This window comes from Epinephelus lanceolatus, chromosome 8, assembly GCF_041903045.1.
Source record: "Epinephelus lanceolatus isolate andai-2023 chromosome 8, ASM4190304v1, whole genome shotgun sequence".
Taxonomy (NCBI): Eukaryota; Metazoa; Chordata; class Actinopteri; order Perciformes; family Serranidae; genus Epinephelus; species Epinephelus lanceolatus.
Genome location: NC_135741.1, coordinates 4,265,734 through 4,285,652, shown reverse-complemented (window position 1 = coordinate 4,285,652; position 19,919 = coordinate 4,265,734). Strand labels below are relative to the sequence as shown.

At 43.1% G+C, this 19,919-nt stretch overlaps 1 protein-coding gene across 1 annotated transcript in view; it reads right to left on the bottom strand.

The window, feature by feature from the left end:
* trim101 (tripartite motif containing 101) overlaps nt 1-19,400 on the bottom strand; it is a 28,467-nt gene extending 9,067 nt beyond the window's left edge. Inside the window, exons 1-10 of the mRNA XM_078169749.1 lie at nt 18,451-19,400; nt 14,823-15,023; nt 9,439-9,620; nt 9,175-9,349; nt 7,067-7,162; nt 6,720-6,797; nt 6,268-6,423; nt 5,519-5,541; nt 5,219-5,343; nt 1,758-2,200 (exon numbers count right to left, since the gene is read on the bottom strand). Of these exons, the coding sequence (XP_078025875.1) occupies nt 1,758-2,200; nt 5,219-5,343; nt 5,519-5,541; nt 6,268-6,423; nt 6,720-6,797; nt 7,067-7,162; nt 9,175-9,349; nt 9,439-9,620; nt 14,823-15,023; nt 18,451-18,507 (1,536 nt within the window). The 5' untranslated portion in view covers nt 18,508-19,400. The remainder of the gene's footprint in view (nt 1-1,757; nt 2,201-5,218; nt 5,344-5,518; nt 5,542-6,267; nt 6,424-6,719; nt 6,798-7,066; nt 7,163-9,174; nt 9,350-9,438; nt 9,621-14,822; nt 15,024-18,450) is intronic.
* Nucleotides 19,401-19,919: the final 519 nt, after the last annotated feature.

Here is a 19,919-nt window from a genome sequence, read left to right as displayed (position 1 = left end):
TTTGCAATATGCAATCCTCACCACTAGATGCCAGTGAATCCTTCATAATGCTCCTTTAAAAACTTATTAAAGGACTGTGAAACAACCCTAATATGATAACTCATTCTACAGTAGTTAGCTGCTGAGCTATAAACTCAGCAAAAATTCAAACTAAAAATTTAGAGCCTCTTTATTAACATTCTGCCTTCTTTGGATTTAACTGACGACAGAAATACGACTCTTCCTGGACCAACCTTAACTTTGATCATTTTTGATCCATTCGTGAGTTTATTAACCTATTAACAATAGCTTTAGTTTTAGTACCTCCTCTCGATTAAGAAATGCTATCCTTATAGTTAATATGCGTATGAGCGCAAGAAGCTGTGGTACTCCATCTTAGCAACTGAGGCAGAGGACAGAGGCTGGAAAGTAAAGGTGCGCCCGGTGGAGGTGGGGTGCAGGGGCTTTGTAGCCAATACAACAGCAAAGCTCCTTAGGGAAGTTGGAGTCAGGGGACAGGCTCACAGACAGGCCATTAAAGAGCTGGCCAACACTGCTGAGAGGACGAGTCATTGGCTGTGGTGGAAGAGAAACGACACCATCTGGGCTGCTAAGGCAAACAGCTAACCCCGGGACACACACGCAGGCATGATCAACCTGTGGTGGGCCTGCCTCAGTGGAGGGTGTCTTGTGTTAAATGGCTGAAACACCTGTCGATGCTGAGGTACACAACTGACGATGTGTCCCGGCGGTAAAGCCTCATAGCAGCCATCTTTCAAGAACTTCCCATGAATTAGAAGTGGTGCTACAAGAGGGATTGCAACATCTAGTCCTTTCAACGAACTTCTGTGCATTTTTTTGTTTTGCTTCTTTTCTTTTTTTTTTTTTTTTTGGATAAGTGTCTTTGTAATTTTAATTTTTCTTTTTCAAAGATTTTCAAATGCACAAATGGAAACCTGACACATTTTTGGAACTGCACTCGAACTGTAATTTGAGCATTTGTTAATAAAAACAAATCTGAATAGCAGTTTTTGCGATGCACTTGTTGCACAGGGGCTGCGAATGGCGGCCAACGCAAAACAAAAATGCAAAAAATGCGAATGCCCTACCTGGAGCCAGTGTTCGATTTGCCTGTTCTGGGCTACATAGAAACATGACAGACTCCACTCCACAGACAAGGACCTGCTCCCTATGTAGATATAAACTTATTTTATTATATTCCATTTCTGCCAATTATCCCCCTGAATCATCCACACTGGAGCTTTTACCAAAAAGATGTAGTCCACAAACTACTGTGTCATGACTCACCTGCAGCATTTTATCAAATGTCTCATGTCTGTGAGTTGATTTAAAGCTTACAGACCTGAGGCTGCACGGAAAATAGGAAATCAATCTAAAAAACAATTATTAAAAATCTTAAAAAGTGGTTTGTAACAATATGAAGATAACACACACTGTAGTCAGTGAGCTCAGGGTTCCTTTAAAGTGTTAACATATGAAAGAGAGGAGTGTCGGCTGTGTGAGACTGAAGGACAGAGTGTGTGAAGATGAAAGATTTGTTCAGTCAAGTTCATTTTCACAGCGGAAATTAATTTCCAATTAACATTTGCAGTCTCAAACGAGCATTAATGTAATTATCACTTAGAAATGAACAGTGGAAAATTAGCTGCTTGGTCACGCTTGAACTATCGTGTTGAAGTCTGTCTGTGTATGTCGACTGTCAGCAGGTCTGTAGCATTAAACACCTTCTAGTTTCAACAGAAATACTGACACTGTACCTGCTGCGTGCTCATCCCCTCCTGCTCCTCACAGATGTTTCCCTCTTTAACAGGAACAGGAGCTGCACATCTCTCCTCCTCCACCTCCTCTTCCTCCTCTGCCTCCTCCTCCTCCTCCTCCTCCTCCTCCTCCTTCTCTGTTTTGTTCTTCATCACACTTGATCCTCTGTCATCTAAGTCCAGGTCCTCAGTCTCTGGCAGGAGAACCGCCCCTGCTGGTTCCACAGAGTCCCTCACCACACCTGGAGCTGGTGTTACTGCAGCCGGTTCCACTGGTGAGGATACCAGCACTGGGATTGGCTCTTTGACTGGTTCTGAAACAGATTCAAGGTTCTGGGTGGAGGTTTCCTGATGGTGTTTTGGGTCTATGTTCTCCACTGATGGCTCTTTGGGTTCTTCTGGCTCTTGTTCCACCTCCGGTTCTTCAGGAACGTCTTCCACAACTGCAGAGAGACAACAAGACGTGTTGAGACTGAATGAGTGTTTGCGTTTTGCTTTATGTGACATTTAAATTGTTGAATCTGATCTAAAGTCCATTAGATGAATGTTAGGTTTTCTTGATCTTTATCTATAAACTCATTGAAATCATAATAACATCAGCAATGCACCTGACCCTGATTCCTGTCCCTGAGGGTGGTGGGCCCACAGGGCAAATGCTGCATGTTACTTATTCAGGTTGGGCCAGACTGGGGCCCCATGGCCCAAGGCCCGGCCACCAGACACTCCCTGGCAAGCTCGGGGATCTCAAGGTGCAGCTGAGGGGAGGAAGAGGTACAGTTTGGTTACCTCAGAATAGCATCTCTGCTCTTTGCAGATGATGTGGTTCTGTTGGCCTCACCACACCATGACCTCCAGCATGCACTGGGTCGGGTTGCAGCCGAGTGTGAAGCAGACGGGATAAGAGTCAGCACCTCCAAATCTGAGGCTATGGTTCTCTGCTGGAAACCAGTGGAATGCCCCCTCTGGGTTGGGGAGAGTTATTAAAGTATCTTGGGAGAGAGTAGAATGGAGTGTGAGATGGATCGGCCGTTTAGTGCAGCGTCTACAGTGGTGTGGGCGCTGTGCCGGACTATCGTCGTGAAGAGGGAGCTGAGCCAGAGGGTGAAGCTTTCAATTTACTGGTCCATCTACATCCCAACCCTCAGCTATGGTCATGTAGTGACTGAAAGAATAAGATCACATATACAAGCAGACATATACAGGATGCCTTCTCTGTGCCTCCCATTAGAGGTGTTCCAGGCATATCCCACCAATTGGAGGCCCCGGGGCAGACCCAGAACACGCTGGAGGGATTACATATCTCATCTGGCCTGGGAACACCTTGGGGTCCCCCAGGAGGAGCTGGAAAGTGTTGCTGGGAAGAGGGACATCTGGGGTGCTTTGCTTGGCCTGCTGCCCCCGCCCCAGATAAGCGGATGAAAATGGACTGATGGATGGATGTGTTGAAGCGCATCCACATCATATCCTACTTTTCAAGTCAAAGACTTCTCGAGACATTTTCACAAACGCTGACAGTTTTTAAAAATGTTCAAGGTCCAAAAGATATTTGTCCTTCTCTTTTCATGTAAAGCATGCTAACATGCTTTCATACGGGGAACAGCACACTGTCAGTGCCTGAATGATGTAAATATTATGTCAAGAGTGTCTTGAATGTCTGAAGATATCACTTGATCTTTTTAACAAGCTGGTTACTTGTTGGACTTGTTTTAGACTCACAAGTCAGTCTTTAGACGCTTTGCTTAACTAAAGACTGATGACTTTCTCCCTGATTTTGTATTTCGATTAGTGATGTGATGTTTGCGAACGAGCTGAGTCTTTGAACCGGCTCTTTGAAGTGAACGAGTGAACCGGCTCTTTAGAGTGAACAAACCCCCTTGGTTAGAAACGAACGGTAGGAAGCTAACCCACTATCCGCCAGCACTTGCTTGTATTGACAGGCTTGTTGTTTATAAATGGATGTTGCTATGGCTACACCAAACTTTATATGTGCGGGGCCTATTCTGGGTCCATGTTACAATATCCAGATCACGTGATGCGATAAATCAGCAATGCGATTCGTCGTTGAACCCACTAACACTTGCCCTCCACACACACACACAGCAAAAAAAACCCAAAAAACCCCTGAACGAACGAACCGCATCTTTGAACCGGCTCTTCAAAGCGAACAAGAGCCATAGAACCGGCTCTCAAAAATTAATGAGAAATCCCATCACTAGTTTAGATGGGCGGATACAATTTCAGAGTTTAAAAAAACTCCCTACGTTGCAGAACCAATAGTAAATCCGCAGGGCGGTCCTTCGGTGGCTCGCTGAACTCTTGTGCTCGTAAACATAGTCCGACTAGAAACACGTGCAGCGGTACAAAATGGCTCAAGTCACTGTAAGTCCTTTATTTCCACAATCCTGTGGACTGAGCACACGTTTGATAAAACGGAGTTAAATCTCTCAGCATCCATTTTCAAGCTCTCTGTGTGTTTGTTTCCTTGCAGACGAGAAAAGGGGGAGCGCACATTTCCGGGAGGGCGTGTCCTTTTCAAAAAGAGGCGTTGCTTTGTTGCCGGCTGTTTTCTCCGGTGTGTTAAACACACTTTAGAAAGGAGTGTCCCCAGACTATCAGAAGGCGGAGATCTCTGATTGTCTGATGGCGAGACTAGACTTGTTTAGGACAGCTAGGGATAGAGAACCTGATTCCTACTAAATCCATCTCCTAACAGAAAGCAGCTCCACAGCCCCATCTGAAAAGTTCCCTCCTGGAGAGGTGGGTACTGGTCTAAAAGGGACCAGCCACGTCCTATGGGTCTGATGGCGGCCTAAGGCAGGCTAGAGCAAAACAAACAAACAACCAAACAAAAAAAGTACAAGGAATCTGCCCAGAGCCAGCTGTCCTGACCTGCCTCAGATTCACCCCTGCACCTCTTCGTCCTTGGGACCCAACCAGAGATACAGTCCAAGAGCATGCTAAATTCCCTCCCCTTTTATTTATCTATTCATTTATTTATTTGTTTTCAGGCCGTTACCAACATAAAGGATCTGAATACTTCCTTCACCACTGACACTGAGTCCACCTGATCAATAACTCTATTTGCTCTGTTTCTTTTGTGCATTGAAAGATTCAACTCAATCTTTACCTTCTGCAGCTTCCAACTATTTCTGGATGGGGCTCATAGATCTCAAATTAAAATCACTCACACAGATAGTGCTACTGAGTCTATATTACACTCACACAGCCTTACAGATAAGTCTCTACACACACAGTGAGCGTGTTGTTTGTTTAAAATACCTCTTTTTCATCCTATAATGTTATATGTCAGTCAGGTATCGTGCTGCTGCAGACGTAGAAAACATTTTCACAGATGATATAAATTGTTGTTGTGCAGCTGAAATGCCTCTCATGCAAAATAAACGGTGTCTTATAAAGATTGAGTTTCATTAAGTGGTTTCCCAGGCAGCCTCTCTTCTTACCTTTGGGGAAGTCGATGCTCCTCAGAGCTCTCTCCTGTCGGCTGAAGTTAAATCTGTAGTGGCTCAAACTCTCATAACCTGGTTTCAGTGTCGCAGCTGGACACGAGCCGGTCGCTGTTATCACCCTGAGGAGGAGGAGGACGAGGAGGACGAGGAGGAGGGGGTACATGGGGAAAGAAAGGAGGTATGAGGAGTAAAGAGTGGATGAAAGAAAAGGAAGGGCGTTCAAAATCAAGCAAATTATTCAGTTTAGAGCAAAACAAAAATACATTATAGGGAACAAACAATTTCTATACTCACTTTTTGATCAGCTCTCTTGAATTCTAAGGAAAGAGTGGCAGAGGAGGGGATAATAAAAAGATCATTTTAGAGATTCAGGTCTTAGACGAGTCAGTTTTAAATAATTTTAACTGACCTTTAACCTGACATTGCCTCAGTTCTGCACAAGATGCACCAAAAACAGTAAATCAGGGCAGTAATTATAATTTATATTTAGATAAGCTCAAAATGTAACCCCCAACATACTGAAAATTTGCTATGCTACGACAGACCAGTTTTGTGTGGGATTTGTCCAAGTGGTGTTGCCGTACTATCTCGTTATTTCAGTACTTTCAAGTTTAAAAAAAATGGGGAAAAATCTGCAGCAGCTTTATTAATGTTCTAAATGTCATAGAGCTCCTTTAAGTGAGATTTTGCATGCTGAACTTTTACACCTTGGTACAACGAGTACTTCCTCCATCACTGATAATGAGCAGCAAAGCGTGAATTAAAATATCAGGCAAAGGGAGATCATTAAACCTGCATGTTTCTATAGTTACAGAAGGAGTACCTGACTGTAACTGTGCAGTGATCTTTGACTTGTGGTCAGAAACATTTTTCACATGAGCTTCCACACTGTAGTTTTCTTATGAGACAATAATGTCTGTATTCAGGTGTGTATCGTCACCTTTAGACAGCCCCAGGATTCAGAAAGTGATTTAAAATGTTAATTGAGTTGCACATAAGACAACCAGATTACACACACACACACACACACACACACACAGCACCTGAACGAAAGCAGCCATGTCCGGCTCCTCCATGCTGCTCGTTGCTCTCTCCACCAGCTTGTTGTTGGCCTCCACGCTCTCTCCATAGCAACGCACCAACGTCTGGGCGTGGCCTGTCTTCTCTTCCTCCTCTGAGCTGATTCGCTGTGTCATCGCCTTCAATGTGGTGATGATGATGACGATGATGATGAAGACAGTAAGTAGGAGAGTAAGGTTACTGCAGCTATGACTTTTACTGCCATCAGAAAGTGCAGAGTAAAGAACTTAAATAACCTGCACAATGTTCTGACGTGTTTTTATATATTAACTATTTTTAGATACTATATTCTGCAGTATGTGTCAATATTGTGATGTAAAACATATGTGAGGAGACCGTCCACATATTGAAATGCAGTTTTTATGTTAAATGACTTCATGTTTGTGAACAACATGCTGAGAAAAGAACATCTGACCTTCTGTCTCTCCTCCAGGATGGAAAACACTCGGTCAAACGTCTCACACACACTTTGTTTCTGAGTTTTGCAGTTCTCCTGCAGAGGGTAGAACAAACTTTAGTGCACAAAACAAAATGCATGCTTTAATGTAGAGTGTTTGCACTATATGTAAGAACTAGAAACCATGTGTGGGTGACAATAAAATAAATGATTGTACGGCAGTTCTTTCAGCAGCAGATTTATCCACATTTGGTGCTTTAGTGAGGATGTATGGCAGCAGGACGGTGTGTGTGCGACTGAGTCAAACAAACAAACAAACACACACAGACACAGACACACACACACACACACACACACACACACACCTCTATGGTTCTGCACGTCTCCTCGAGGCCATCGATCAGAGCCTGGACTTTGTCGTTGAACGCCACCAGAGAACTGATGCCTTCACTCAGCTCATCCTGAGAAACAAAAGGACATTAACTTGTTATAAACACTTATGATTACAAGTTAATCACAGCCTTTAGTTATTTAAAGCCCAATTAAACATGCCAGGTTTTGCATTTTAACCCCAATAGATAATTAACACGATACTTTTGAGACACCAACTTTCTTTTTATCTTTTGTTAGAAGTGAATGTTAAAAAAATTAGTCTAATTAATAAGAACATAACACAACATTGACCTGGATCAGTATATATCTGTTCAGTCATCAACAATCCACCAATCACGCCTTTATTTTGAAATTCGAAAGGCACATCTTTGTTACCATTTCCATCAAGGTGCACCTCCTTCCTAAACTCTCTCCCTACGGAGATTCGCCATGCTCCTTCTCTGGACACTTTCAAGTCTGTGCTGAAAAGACACTTATTCACACAGGCCTTTGGCAGCTAGTCTGTTTATCTTGCTCTGTCTTGTTTTGTTTGTTTGTTAAGTGTCCTTGGGTCTCTTGAAAGGCGCTATAAAAATAAAAGCTATTATTATTATTATTATTAAACATTCAAACTGTGTTAGCGGCCCGGTGCCAGGCAGATGTTGGTGAGCAGCCAAGACAAAGACAATAAGGATATTTACTGATATCGTGTCTCATCGATCATGAAATCCTGGCAGACTTTCTTATGAGCAAATATTGTATTGTGATAAAACTTGTGATTTTACAGTGTGTACAGTAAATTTCCAGCACAGAGCTTTTATTTTGAAGTGCCGTTTTCTGCTGTAGAGTTAGCCTCGCGTCACCAGGCTCTTCAAGCGAAGAGCCTGGTGTCTATTCACTCTGAATTTTGTCTGGATTCTGGTTCCGGTCTAGGGAACGGATGCGGTATTCACCAAATTCACCAAACTAAAAGTGTTCACCATAGTAAAACTTTAAATTCTGGCGCACCATCGATTTGGGGTGATGAGGGGTGTAAGAAAATCGATTAACTTAATGGCTTAGGGCTTTTCTTGTAAATTATATTCTTTAAATTAAAAGTTTCACCGCATTTTTATTAGCTTGGTGCTTTTATTTTTACGGAAAGGCACATTCATCGAATTCCGGATCCTGTCTCACTCGTCCTGGTTCCGTTTCCTTACCAAAACGGCCACTAACGGCCCCAGACTATGTAGAGTGAGTAGCTAAGGCCCTGATCACACAGAAAGCATTTCAGCAGCTGGAGGTGCCGTTTTGTAATTGTTTTAATGAGAATGAAGCTTTTTGCTTGCAGTTTTTGCGTTGCGATGCGCCTTATGTTTCTGCGCTCTAGGCACCTGGCGTTTTTGCCAGAGCGCTCTGAACTCAAGTTGTAAAAAATCCAACTCGGAGCTGTAAAATGCTCCACGTCATCATTTATTCCCCTCCATTGTCCAGTCAGATGATTTGAGAGGTGGGGCTTCTGTGGTGGTCACGACAACAAGTTTACAGTTGGTAAACAATGGAGGAGAAACTGGTGGTAGCGGTTGCTGGATACCCAGAGCTATACGGCCCGACGATACACAGCAGGTTGTCAGACTGTCCCTGAGTCATCCTAAAATCTGCCTGGAAACGTCCATGATGGAGGAGAAGCTCCTGGACCAACTGGTGGTACTCCCCATGATCCAGCCTCTTTTTTAGGGTCTCATGTACCCACACAGATCTCTGTTTATCTGCTGACAGTACCCTCTGCCTCAACATGTCAGCAACTACACACTGATTACTGGGGAAAAATAGACAGTAGATTGATTACAGAGGAAGGTTAGTGTAAGGATGTGATGGAGTGGTTGCCCCTTTTTCTTATGTGGTGCATTTTGTGTTTTGCAACCTGCAAAATGCTTCCTGTGTGATCGGGGCCTAACGGACAGCTACTTGACAGACACAGCAAACTGGCTCAACGACATGGCCAAACACAAGTATGACGCTGAACGTATTAAACTGTGGGACCTCGAGTTAATAATGACTACGGAGAAATCTGGACCCCGTGGCTGGACCAGTTGGGAACCACTGTTAGAGTATTGTTTACCTTCTTCTGCTGGTGGACGTCTGTCAGAGGAGCCACCTGACAGGTCTGATGAGCTCCGAACACTTTACAGAGAGAACACGTAGGAACCTGACAGGTGAGGCAGTAGATGTTCACCTTCTCCCCCTCGTGGTTTGAACAGGTGAGCTGAGCAGGAGAAGGAGGAAGAGGGAGGGGGCTGCAGAGAGAGGAAGACACCACGTCTTTAAACACCTGTGAGTACAGAGATATATTTTATATAATTCTCCTGCAGTCGTCCTCCTTCACCTCGAGGCGTTGTTGTTGTTGCTGACTTCCTGTTTGTAGACGTCGATGATGTTCTCCACCAGCAGGTTTCGTTGCAGGCCGTAGACACCGTGGCGATCCAGCACCACCTCATGTCTGCAGGACGGACAGCGGAAGCGGCCGCTGTTTACCATCATGGTGGTGCGAGCCTGGAACAGGGACGGCTGCACAGGAAGAGAGGATAATCATATGATGTAAATATTCATACATTGTGATTGATTTGCTCTTCAGCCCTCAAAGACTGCCTGTCAACACCCAGCAGTTGGAGTTTGTTGTCTGACAACACAGCTGCATGCTGGGATGTCAATTAGCAACAGTTTTAGTATCAGAAGGGGTCATCAGTGGAGAAAAATCTTCCCTGGGTGAAGTCAGAGCTGGTTCAGGACGAGTCACTGGGTAAAAACAAGACCAGAAAATCCCCTGTTCACCATCCAGCATGTTAACACTGTGACAACACACACACACACACACACACACCAAGTACCTTATGGTAACTGTCCATGTCTCCAGATGAAATAAAAATAACACACTGCTGCTCGATGAGCACAGATCTCAGATCTTAGATTCAGTGTGTTTTAAACAGTGTGGAAGTTGGATGATGTCATTATTTTAATGCTCTCAGTCTTAATGCTACGCTAATCAGCTCCAGGGTCTGGCTCCATACTTAAAGGGACAGTTCTTCCTATATAAAAATATATTTTCCTCTTAAGCGTTGTGCTGTTTATTAATCTAGATTGTGTTGGTGTGAGTCGTAGAGTGTTGGAGATATCAGCTGTAGAGATGTCTGTCTTCTCTCCAGTATAATGGACCTATATGACACTCAGCTTGTGGTGCTCAAAGCGCCAAAAAAATCAATTTGATAAACTCAACATCAGTGTCTCTCTCCAGAAATCATGACCCAGTTACTCAAGATAATCCACAGACCTTATTGTGAGCAGTTTCATGTAGGAAATATATTCTTTCTACCAAACATCACCCGTCAACTGTCTCATTGTGCAGAAGGAAGTGTGCATCTACTCAGAGACGAGATGCTCAGGCTTGTGACAGGGCTGGATGTAAACATTAATGGCCTCCTCAGCTGAGCTGTAATGTCAGCTGGTTCTGTAGTGCTAATTGAGCTAGCAGTAGATACATGCTTTGCTCTGCACGGTAGCCGTAGTAGCTCTAGTGCTAACTCTGGGAGCTAACGCTAACATTCCTCTCTTCTCCGTGAGCCCGCCAGGCTCACGGGCTCACGGAGAAGAGTTGGAACGTTAGCATGGCAGCCGACTAGTGCTAACGCTAACGCCCCCACGCTTAAGCAGGCTCCCAGAACGTTAGCATGGCAGCCGACTAGTGCTAACGCTAACGTCCCCACGCTAGAGCTCGCCGGGGCCGAGAAGCAGGCTCCCGGAACGTTAGCATGGCAGCCGACTAGTGCTAACACTAACGTCCCCACGCTTCTCGGCTCCGACTCACTGAGCCTGGCGGAGAAGCGTGGGGACGTTAGCACTAATGGGCTGCCATGCTAACGTTCCAACTCTTCTCCGTGAGACCGTGAGCCTGGCTCCCAGCTCAGTTGGAGTTGGAGCGTTAGCGTGGCAGCCGAGTAGTGCTAACGCTAACAGGAAAGCAGGGAAATAGCTAAACACAGCAGAGACCGAGAGTGAGTGAAAGACATTGCTAACTGCTAAACTAAGTTGGCTGTTTAGGTTTGATTTCCTCGCCCCTGTGGCGAGTGAATCTGCCTGCAGTGAAAGCGGGGGCTAACCGGTGCTTCCTCCTCATGCTCCACTTCACTCAGCTGCTAACACAGCCAGTTAGCCTCTGCTAGCTTCCCAGCTAGCAGCTCTCCGTTTGAATCCAACCGGAGCACCGAGCCCTGGGTTGTTATTCAGGTTAATGTGGGAAGAAGCAGCGGGTATATCGGGCAGCTGAGTGAAGCTGAGTGAAGCTGAGTGAAGCGGAGCCTGCGGAAGAAACACCGGGACCGTCTGGATGTGATAGTCCGTGTTGGAGAGCAGAGGTAGAGGGAGGAGTGGCTCATGACACACTTTGTTTTGCTCTAAAGGCAGTGCACAACGGCGAACCTAGCGGTGAAACGATTTCGCTTATTGCTCCTTTAACTAAATTTTTGAAAGCAGGATTTTTACTTGATTTCTACACTTTGGTATCATCACTTGTACTAAAGTGAAAGATCTGAGTACTTCTTGAACCACTGACGTTTCAGCTCAGCAGAGGAGGACGCCATTCATGTTCACATCTTGTGCAGTCTTGAGCACGAGCCTCTCGTTCATGAGTAGATGCACACTTCCTTCTGCACAATGATACAGTTGACAGGTGACGTTTGGTAGAAACTGCTCACAACAAGCTCAGTGGATTATCTTGAGTAACTGGGTCATGATTTCTGAAAAGAGACATTGCTGTCGAGTTTTTCAAATGTATTTTTTTGGCACTTTGAGCACCACAAGCTGAGTGTCATCTACTCCCATTATGTTAGAGAGGAGGTAGAAATCTCTACAGCTGATATCTCCAACACTCTGCAACTCTCACCAAAACAATCTAGATTGATAAACAGCACTACAGGTAAGAGAGATATGTTTTTTTATTTTTTATTTTAGGATTAACTGTAGTTTTTAAACAAAGACAGAAGAAAAAAGTTGGCATATAAACCAAGATGTCACCTTATGAATGAGGTCAAATACCTAAGCAGGGCTTTCAGCTGTATATTAAGACAGAAATATGGACGGATATTTCAACAGGTGAAGATGAAAACATAAAACAAGAGATCACAAGAGAAAACTGAGCAGAAATGGAAACCGATTAGAGAATTGAGAGTTACAGAGACAGACAGACGAGTGAGGAAAAGGACAGATGAGCGGAGAGAGACGAAGGGAAGGTTAGAGGTGTAACGCGTCCTGAAATAGTGGCCTTTAATAAGCCTCAGCTGCTGCTGGGCCTGACGGAGGGATCAGCTGGTAGAGACAAACACACAGAGACAGAGATGGTTTACAGTGTGTTTACAAGCAGCTCGAACTCATATCGATTATAAAGTGACACGATTTCACAGTCAAGGAAAACGATTAGAATGTTAATAAGCAATTTCTGACACCCCTTCTGTTGTATAATTTATTTTCAAGCTGTCAATCTGTGTTACAAAGTCATTGTCTATACAAAATATTTAGTTTGCTTCAGCAGGGTTTCTGCAGGCTTCATAAGATATGTTTAAGACTTTTTGAGGCCTTTTAATTCCCACTTAGAGCAAAGTTTCACACCAGTTTCACAATCACAGCACCTATGAATGTATGGAAAATGTTTGGGAATTTTTCAACACTTTCCAACAGTATAGATCAAAAATTCCTGACGATATGAAAGTTGAGGAACAAGAGAGAGAGACTGTTGATGACAGAATGAGCTCTTGGATACAAACAGTATGTGGTCAGGTGAGAGTTTGGCGAGACCATAATCTCTTTCCATTGCATGTATCAGTGTGAGTGTGAGTGTGAATGTGTGTGTGTGTTCTGCAGGACAGACCTCTCAGTGTCAGAGGTCACGAACATGAGCATGACAGTGAGGGAGAAGTCTATAAAGCTTCCATCTCACATTCCACACACACGCAAAAAACACACGTGAACATGCAACCTAACATGTTAAGTGTGTTTGGGTGAACATGTGAATGCCACTGAGTGGTAAAAATATGTTTATGCATTTCAGGTTTGGAAATGTCAGGGTGATCCAGAGTGTGGGAAAAAAAGATCTGGATCTTTCTTCGAAGAACACGTACATAGGTCGTTCGTACAGGAAGAAAAGTCATGTGCTCATGACACCATCAGTGGCATTCTGGGGACATGGTGGTGCAGTGGTTAGCATTGTCACCTGACAGCAAGAGGGTTCCTGGTTCAAACCCTGGGTGGGGGAGTGGAGTCACTGTGTGGAGTTTGTGTTCTCCCCGTGTCAGCAAGGGAGTTCTCTGGCTTCCTCCCACAGTCCAAAGACATGAAGATTAGGTCAGTTGGTGACTCTAAACTGGCTGTAGGCGTGAATGGTTGTCTGTCTCTACCCCATTTCCAACAAACACTTTCGGTATAGTATCTTTGGAACCAACAGTAACCCTTCAGACATGGCACCTAGACCCTAGTGGGTGGGGTTGTTGTCACTCACTGCTCCGTCCAGCACTCGCTGTATTTCCTCATCAGCGGTGACACAGATGGAAGTCTGCACCTGGTTTATCGTCCACAGAACGAAGCTGCACGCCGACATTTTCACAACAAAATAGAACAGGCTGCAGTGAGAGTCTCTCTCCATGGGATATTTAAAAATAGCAGCTTTGTGCATTTAGTCCTTCTCAGGCAAGCTCAGGGGTTTAGTGTTGCTGTAGCCCACAAGAAGTGAGGATTAGAATATATGACCTTCACATAACCTGGCCGAAATTAATATATTTAAACACTTGAAGATCCACTCATTACTAAAAGTGTTCAAAAAAGGTCATACAAAAACTAAAGTGATTGTCAAAGTTGTCACAGTGAAATTTAAGGTATGCTGATGGATTCATGTCATCAACTCATGCATTGAGTAACATTACAAGTTAACGTTCCACCTTAAAAGTCGCCGGCACAACCATTCTTATTTTCAGGTGATTATACACTAAAGAAAACTTAATTATTATATTATATTCCATTTCTGCCGATATGTCCTCCTAAATCAATATGTCCCCCTGAGTCCTCCACACTGGAGCTTTAGGAAGAGTTACTGATTAAAGAAAATTTAGTTGCATTTTTAGTTTCATGTCACCGCAGCAGGGTCAGCAGGAACGACTAATGTCAAGTTCGGACTCAAACACATGCACCCAGGGTGAAGATAGCCCAAAAACTAATAAATAAATAAATAAATAAATTAAAACCTACAAAACACACACACGATCTGAACAATAGCAGTTAATGTAGGTCAGGCAGGTGATTTTCATGTGCATGAGCAAACCAGCTGAACATCCACTCGGCCCATTTTAGAAACTGATAATCCACTACACACACACACACACACACACACACACACACACACACACACATCTGACGTGGGCTTTGTTTTAAGTATGTGTGTGTGTTGTGAACAGTGCAGTACTGCAGCATGTCTGATGAAAGATAAGCGTGTTCCAGGCAGCACATACAGTACAGACATGTACAGAACTGTGTGTACAAACACCTCACTTGACTATCTCCACTTTATACTACTTTATGTTTGTACTCGATTACATCTCAGAGACAAATACCTTACCCTAACTGCACTACATTTACGTGACAGCTGGTTAAATATCTGCCCAGCTGATGTAACATGATGTATTACACATGTATTTTGGTGGCGGCCCACGTGTGTGCTGCTGTGTCACAGACCTGATAAAGCTCGTTGGCACACTTCCTGCAGAGGTTGTGCTGGCAGGGCAGGATGACCACCGGCTTGTTGAAGAGCTCCAGACAGATGGGACAGATCAGCTGTTTCTCCAGCGTCGCCAGCGCCTCTGCTCCCCCGCCGCCCTGCAGGCAGCTCAGGTCTGCAGGCAGAGACATGGCCGCTCCGCCAAACTTCAGCTCCTCCTGTTGACACCAGAACACACACACTGATCAGCTGTCAGCAAGTCTGATTGTTAGTGAGGGACTGATGTGGTGCCTTTACACATTTTATTTTATTTTATTTTATTATTTATTTATTTATTTTTTTTTTTCTCTTTCTCTTTACACATTTTAGAACATAACTCTAAACTGTACAGACTTGAGTCACTGTTGAACGGTTTCAAAAACATACTTTGGATGTTGAGGGTTGAGAAGTTGCATACAACTGAACTGGGAGGGAATCATTAAATCCAGTCATCTTCTTTTATATCTTGGTGTAGCTTTAATGTTGGAAAAAAGATAATCTTTTGCCACAGCTCTGTCTGACAGTAACAGGTTGTGTATATGTTCCCTATCACCATCTTGCAGCTGTTCATAAAAGCTATATGTTTACACTGAGTGAACATCATATAGCTTCATGTTTTTATGGCTGCATACTTTCCATTAGACTGAGATATTATAGTTGTTGTTTTGCATCTTTATATACATTTGTCCTAACAGTTATCATCGGGAAACTATTTTCTCAAACTGGTGAAACCATGAGAAGTTAAAATAAAGTTTATCTGCATGTGTTTGTAATTATTTACTCAGTGGTAGATCAGCTGGGTTTGAAATATTTGGCTTGATTTTTACAAAAACACTCAAAGTTCAGATGTCGAAGCTTTCATGAACACACCTCCTGCTTCCAGCTGTATTATCACAATACTGTCATGTATGTTGTTTAAAAGGGAACCTGCAGCTTGTTCTGTATTGTTTGCTACCCTCATAGCAGAACAGCGCATACTGTTACAGTGGAAGAGCCCTAACAACCACAGCACAACTTCTTGGTTCAAGGATTTAATGTCTTTTTTCCACCTAGAAAAAAATCAAGTACACCGTCAGAAGATCTGGAAAAGATTCTTGAAAGAAAGAACTTGGGACGTGTTTCTTTCCTGTATGAACTCTCTAACTTATAGATAGACAGTTAATTTGCTCAATATCACCTTGTCTTTTTTATCTGAAATTGAATTTTTTCTTTGTCTCTTCTGGCACTCAAGAAAGTCTGATTTGTGCCACGTGGACATTTGGGAAGGTGGGAGGGTGATTTTGATTTCATTGGTTTGTGATGTGTTGTTTGTTTCTTTGTTTGTTTATGGGTTGAAAAATTTAACGCTCAAGAAAAATGTCTGTTTTGCAATGAGTGCGGTACTGTCCATTACTCTGTTTGATAATTATACTTAAAATAAAAAAGTAACCTGCACTAAATGTTTACTGTTATGGATTAAAGCCTTATTTGTATCTCTGGGTGATTTTTCAAAATATAGTGTAACTAGAAAAGCACTCAGAGAGTGCAGACCTCTGCCAAGTAGGTGATATTCCCTCCCCCTCCGCATCAGATTTTGCAGCCTGCATCACAATTAGGTTATTTGCATCACTATCATTATTAGGTTGTATATGCCTTCACCATGGAGACACTGTGGTGTATTTATTTTGTTTTTATTTTGTACCAACACAGAATATAATATGTTTATTTGTATTTTTCACTTTCTTTTTTCCCAACACAGAACATTAATTCCAACTTTAGAATTACAACAATATTTAGCAAGTAGAAGATGTGCTTTCCGGCCACCAGATGGCGCTACTTTCACCGTCTTAATTGCTGCTGAGGCTGTCAGACTTTATTTATTATTTTATCGAATTGCTTCAACCGATCACCACCAAAATTTTATCATCTGTTCCTTGTCCCATTATCCACCTTTTCTGAAAATTTCATCAAAATCCGTTCATAACTTTTTGAGTTATTTTGCAGACAGACAAACAAACAAACAGACAAACAAACAGTCAAACAGACAAACAAACAGACCAACACCGACAAAAACATAACCTCCTTTGTGGAGGTAATAAGTATAAATGCATATAAAGTGAAAGTAGATAGAAATCTAAAAATGTGCTTTCTGAAAAATAATTTAACGTTAATGGGCGAAAACATGCAGCCGAGTCGTTGGCATTGTACATTTCTGCAAACCATTGATACTTTACATTTGCACGTTTCATACGTATTTTATCATCATACGTTTCTAAAGTGATGTAGTTTATGACCTGACTTTGTCATCTGGAGGTGGAGGGGACGGTGGATAGAGTAAAGCAAGACGCCTACCAAGCTGCAGACCACTGGCAGAGACCAGCAAACAACAAAACCAGTTGTTTTTTTGGGAGTCATCAATGTTTTTCCAGCAGCTTTTTAGGCACAAAAAGTGGGTGTTTTGTAGAAAACCACAAATGTTACATGTTTCATACACACATTCCTATTTTGACCTTGTCACATTTGGACACTTGGACTTTTCACGTCCACATATGACGTCCAAGGTACCCTGGGTGTGTTGGTTGTTGACATTCTGGGGCGCCATGTCACCTGTTACATGCATTGTCTTCTTTCAAAATACACTTCTGTTTTCACAGGAAATGTCCAGTTTGCATACAGTCTCTTTCAAAATAAAAGCACTACAACAACTCAAATATTTTTTTCCCCTTCAACAACAAAAGCATGTGGTTGGGTTTAGGAAACAAGAACAGGGTTTGGCTTTATGATGTTACGGGGGGTGAACACTGCTCACTCTGGTGAAAGTCGATGTTTGTTGGACCCAATCACCATCCCTACCACCGGCCCTGTTCAGAGTTTTGCTGTCTTAACTTTCGTTCATGTCCTGGCCGTTTAACCCTGACGGCACCAAGTGACGTTAAACTATATTGCTAAATGGCTGCATATCATGCGGAAGTTAAAGCACAGCTTTTTTCGTCAGTGTCCAACGCCAAAGGTCACTGCCCAAGCGGCAGATTTCAACGACTTTGGTGCAAGTTCGTACATATGTTATCAAAGTTTCTAAACTGATGTAGTTTATGACCTGTGGAGGAGACAGTACATGGAGGGACACCTAGGCGAGACGTCTGCCAAGCCGCAACAACAAAACTGGTTGTTTTTCAGTGAGTCATCGCTTTGTTTCCAGAAGCTTTTTAGGCACCCAAAGTGGGTGTTTTGTAGTGAGTTGTTGCTGCATTTCCAGCGAGGATAGTGCCACGGAAAGTGGTTGATTTTTACGAAGAATAACCAGGTGGCTTTTGTGCCTTAACTTAACCACACATTAACCGCAGCGTTGTTAAAACGTAAAATTTCAATGTATCTGCTATATTATAATATACAAATTTAACGTATCCAAGATTTATAGAAACGTACAATGCCAATATTTTTCCTGCATGCAAATGGCCCCTTGAAGATTTTTTTTAAAGGTAAGGTAAAAGTTAAAGGGAAATGAAACACGCAGCATAAGAAAACTCAAGAAAGACATCAATGACAAAAACACAAGAGTAAAACCATGACAGGACATTTCTTTAAAGGAAGGCAACATAAGAACAGTTTGAAAATCTGTTTACTCACCTTACTCTCCATCTGCTGATGGTTGATGACGGTCGGTGGATAGTTTCTCTCTGTCATTAAAAGTTGTAGGCAGTTGGTCTTCGTCTTCCTATTTGTGGTCTTTCTGCTTGTCTCTACATACAATCAAATACTCATTTTACTGAGACGTATTTGTGTCTCAAAGAGTAAATCCAGCTTTGTATTTTTCCAAAATCCTGCAACTGTGAGTAAAGCACCAACAACCAGAGTCCTGCAGGAGGAGCAGGGCTGAACTTTATATTTGGAGGTCCTCAGGGTGAGTTTGTTCCGGTTTTAATTTAAAAATAGTCAGTTAAATATAATCATTTATCAGAGTAAAGTGTCTCTCAATATTGTCAGCTGCAGGTTTTACATGCACACAATAATCTAGGATGTTGCAGTTTCATTTCCAGGATTAATTTGGCTTTAAAACTTGTTGGGTAAGTTGTGCATGAAGCTGCTGACTGCACAGACCGCAGAGGGCAACACTGTGTCTCAGATCTGGAAATCCCCGACTCACTCACTCACTCAGTCACTCACTCAGTCAGACAGTTTGACTTCAGTGAAGCACTTGTTGCTGTGGAGAGGCTCCTAATGTCCAGTTAAGTGGTGAGAAGAATCACAGACATCGCTGAAGAAATCACTATCAAAAGTTGAGGTCCAGACGTCACATCCAGGTCAGTCAGTTCAAGTAAAAGCAGTTTCATATCCAAGAGGTTTGATCTCCACTCACAGCTCTCCTCTTCAGCTCCGGTGACACCGAGCACTGACACTAAATCTGCTGGACGGGGACATGAAGCCAACTTCTCCACCTTTTCACCTTCCAGTGCTCGTCCTCCTCTTCCTCACACACCCTCCCTCCGGCTCATCCAACACTCCATTCCTCTTTTTCCAAACAAGTAGCCGACTGCTGAGTTTGTTTGTTCGCAGCTTCCTCACCATCCACAGCAGAGTGTGTGTCTGAGTGAGTGGACCCATGGAGGGGGCTGCTGGGGGTGGGGGGGCTGATCTGAGATGGGGGAGGGCATCAGATTTCAGCCCAGTGCCTCTGAAATGATCCCAACACACACACACACACACACACCATATCGGGCAGTGGCTGGTATGTGGACGGATTAAGACCATGCCAGGCTGTCCTCTTTCTACTGTTACACACACTCACTGTCCTCCTAAAGGTGCTAACTGTGGCCTTTTGATATCTACTATTAATTACCACATTAAATTTTGAGACACATTTATTACTGTAGGTCAATGGGACCACTGCAGAGAATTCAGTCAACTCTTTACATGTCGCTGTCACCATGTTTACATTGCACATTATAACCTGATTACTGAGACTGAATATGTTAAAAGTTCAATTCAAGCGTTGGTTTTGCTGCAGACATTCTTTAATATGTTTATTAATGTCCAGTATTTTCAACAATCAAAACATCTCTATTAAAGACATATTTTGTGTCATTTTCTGTTTTACT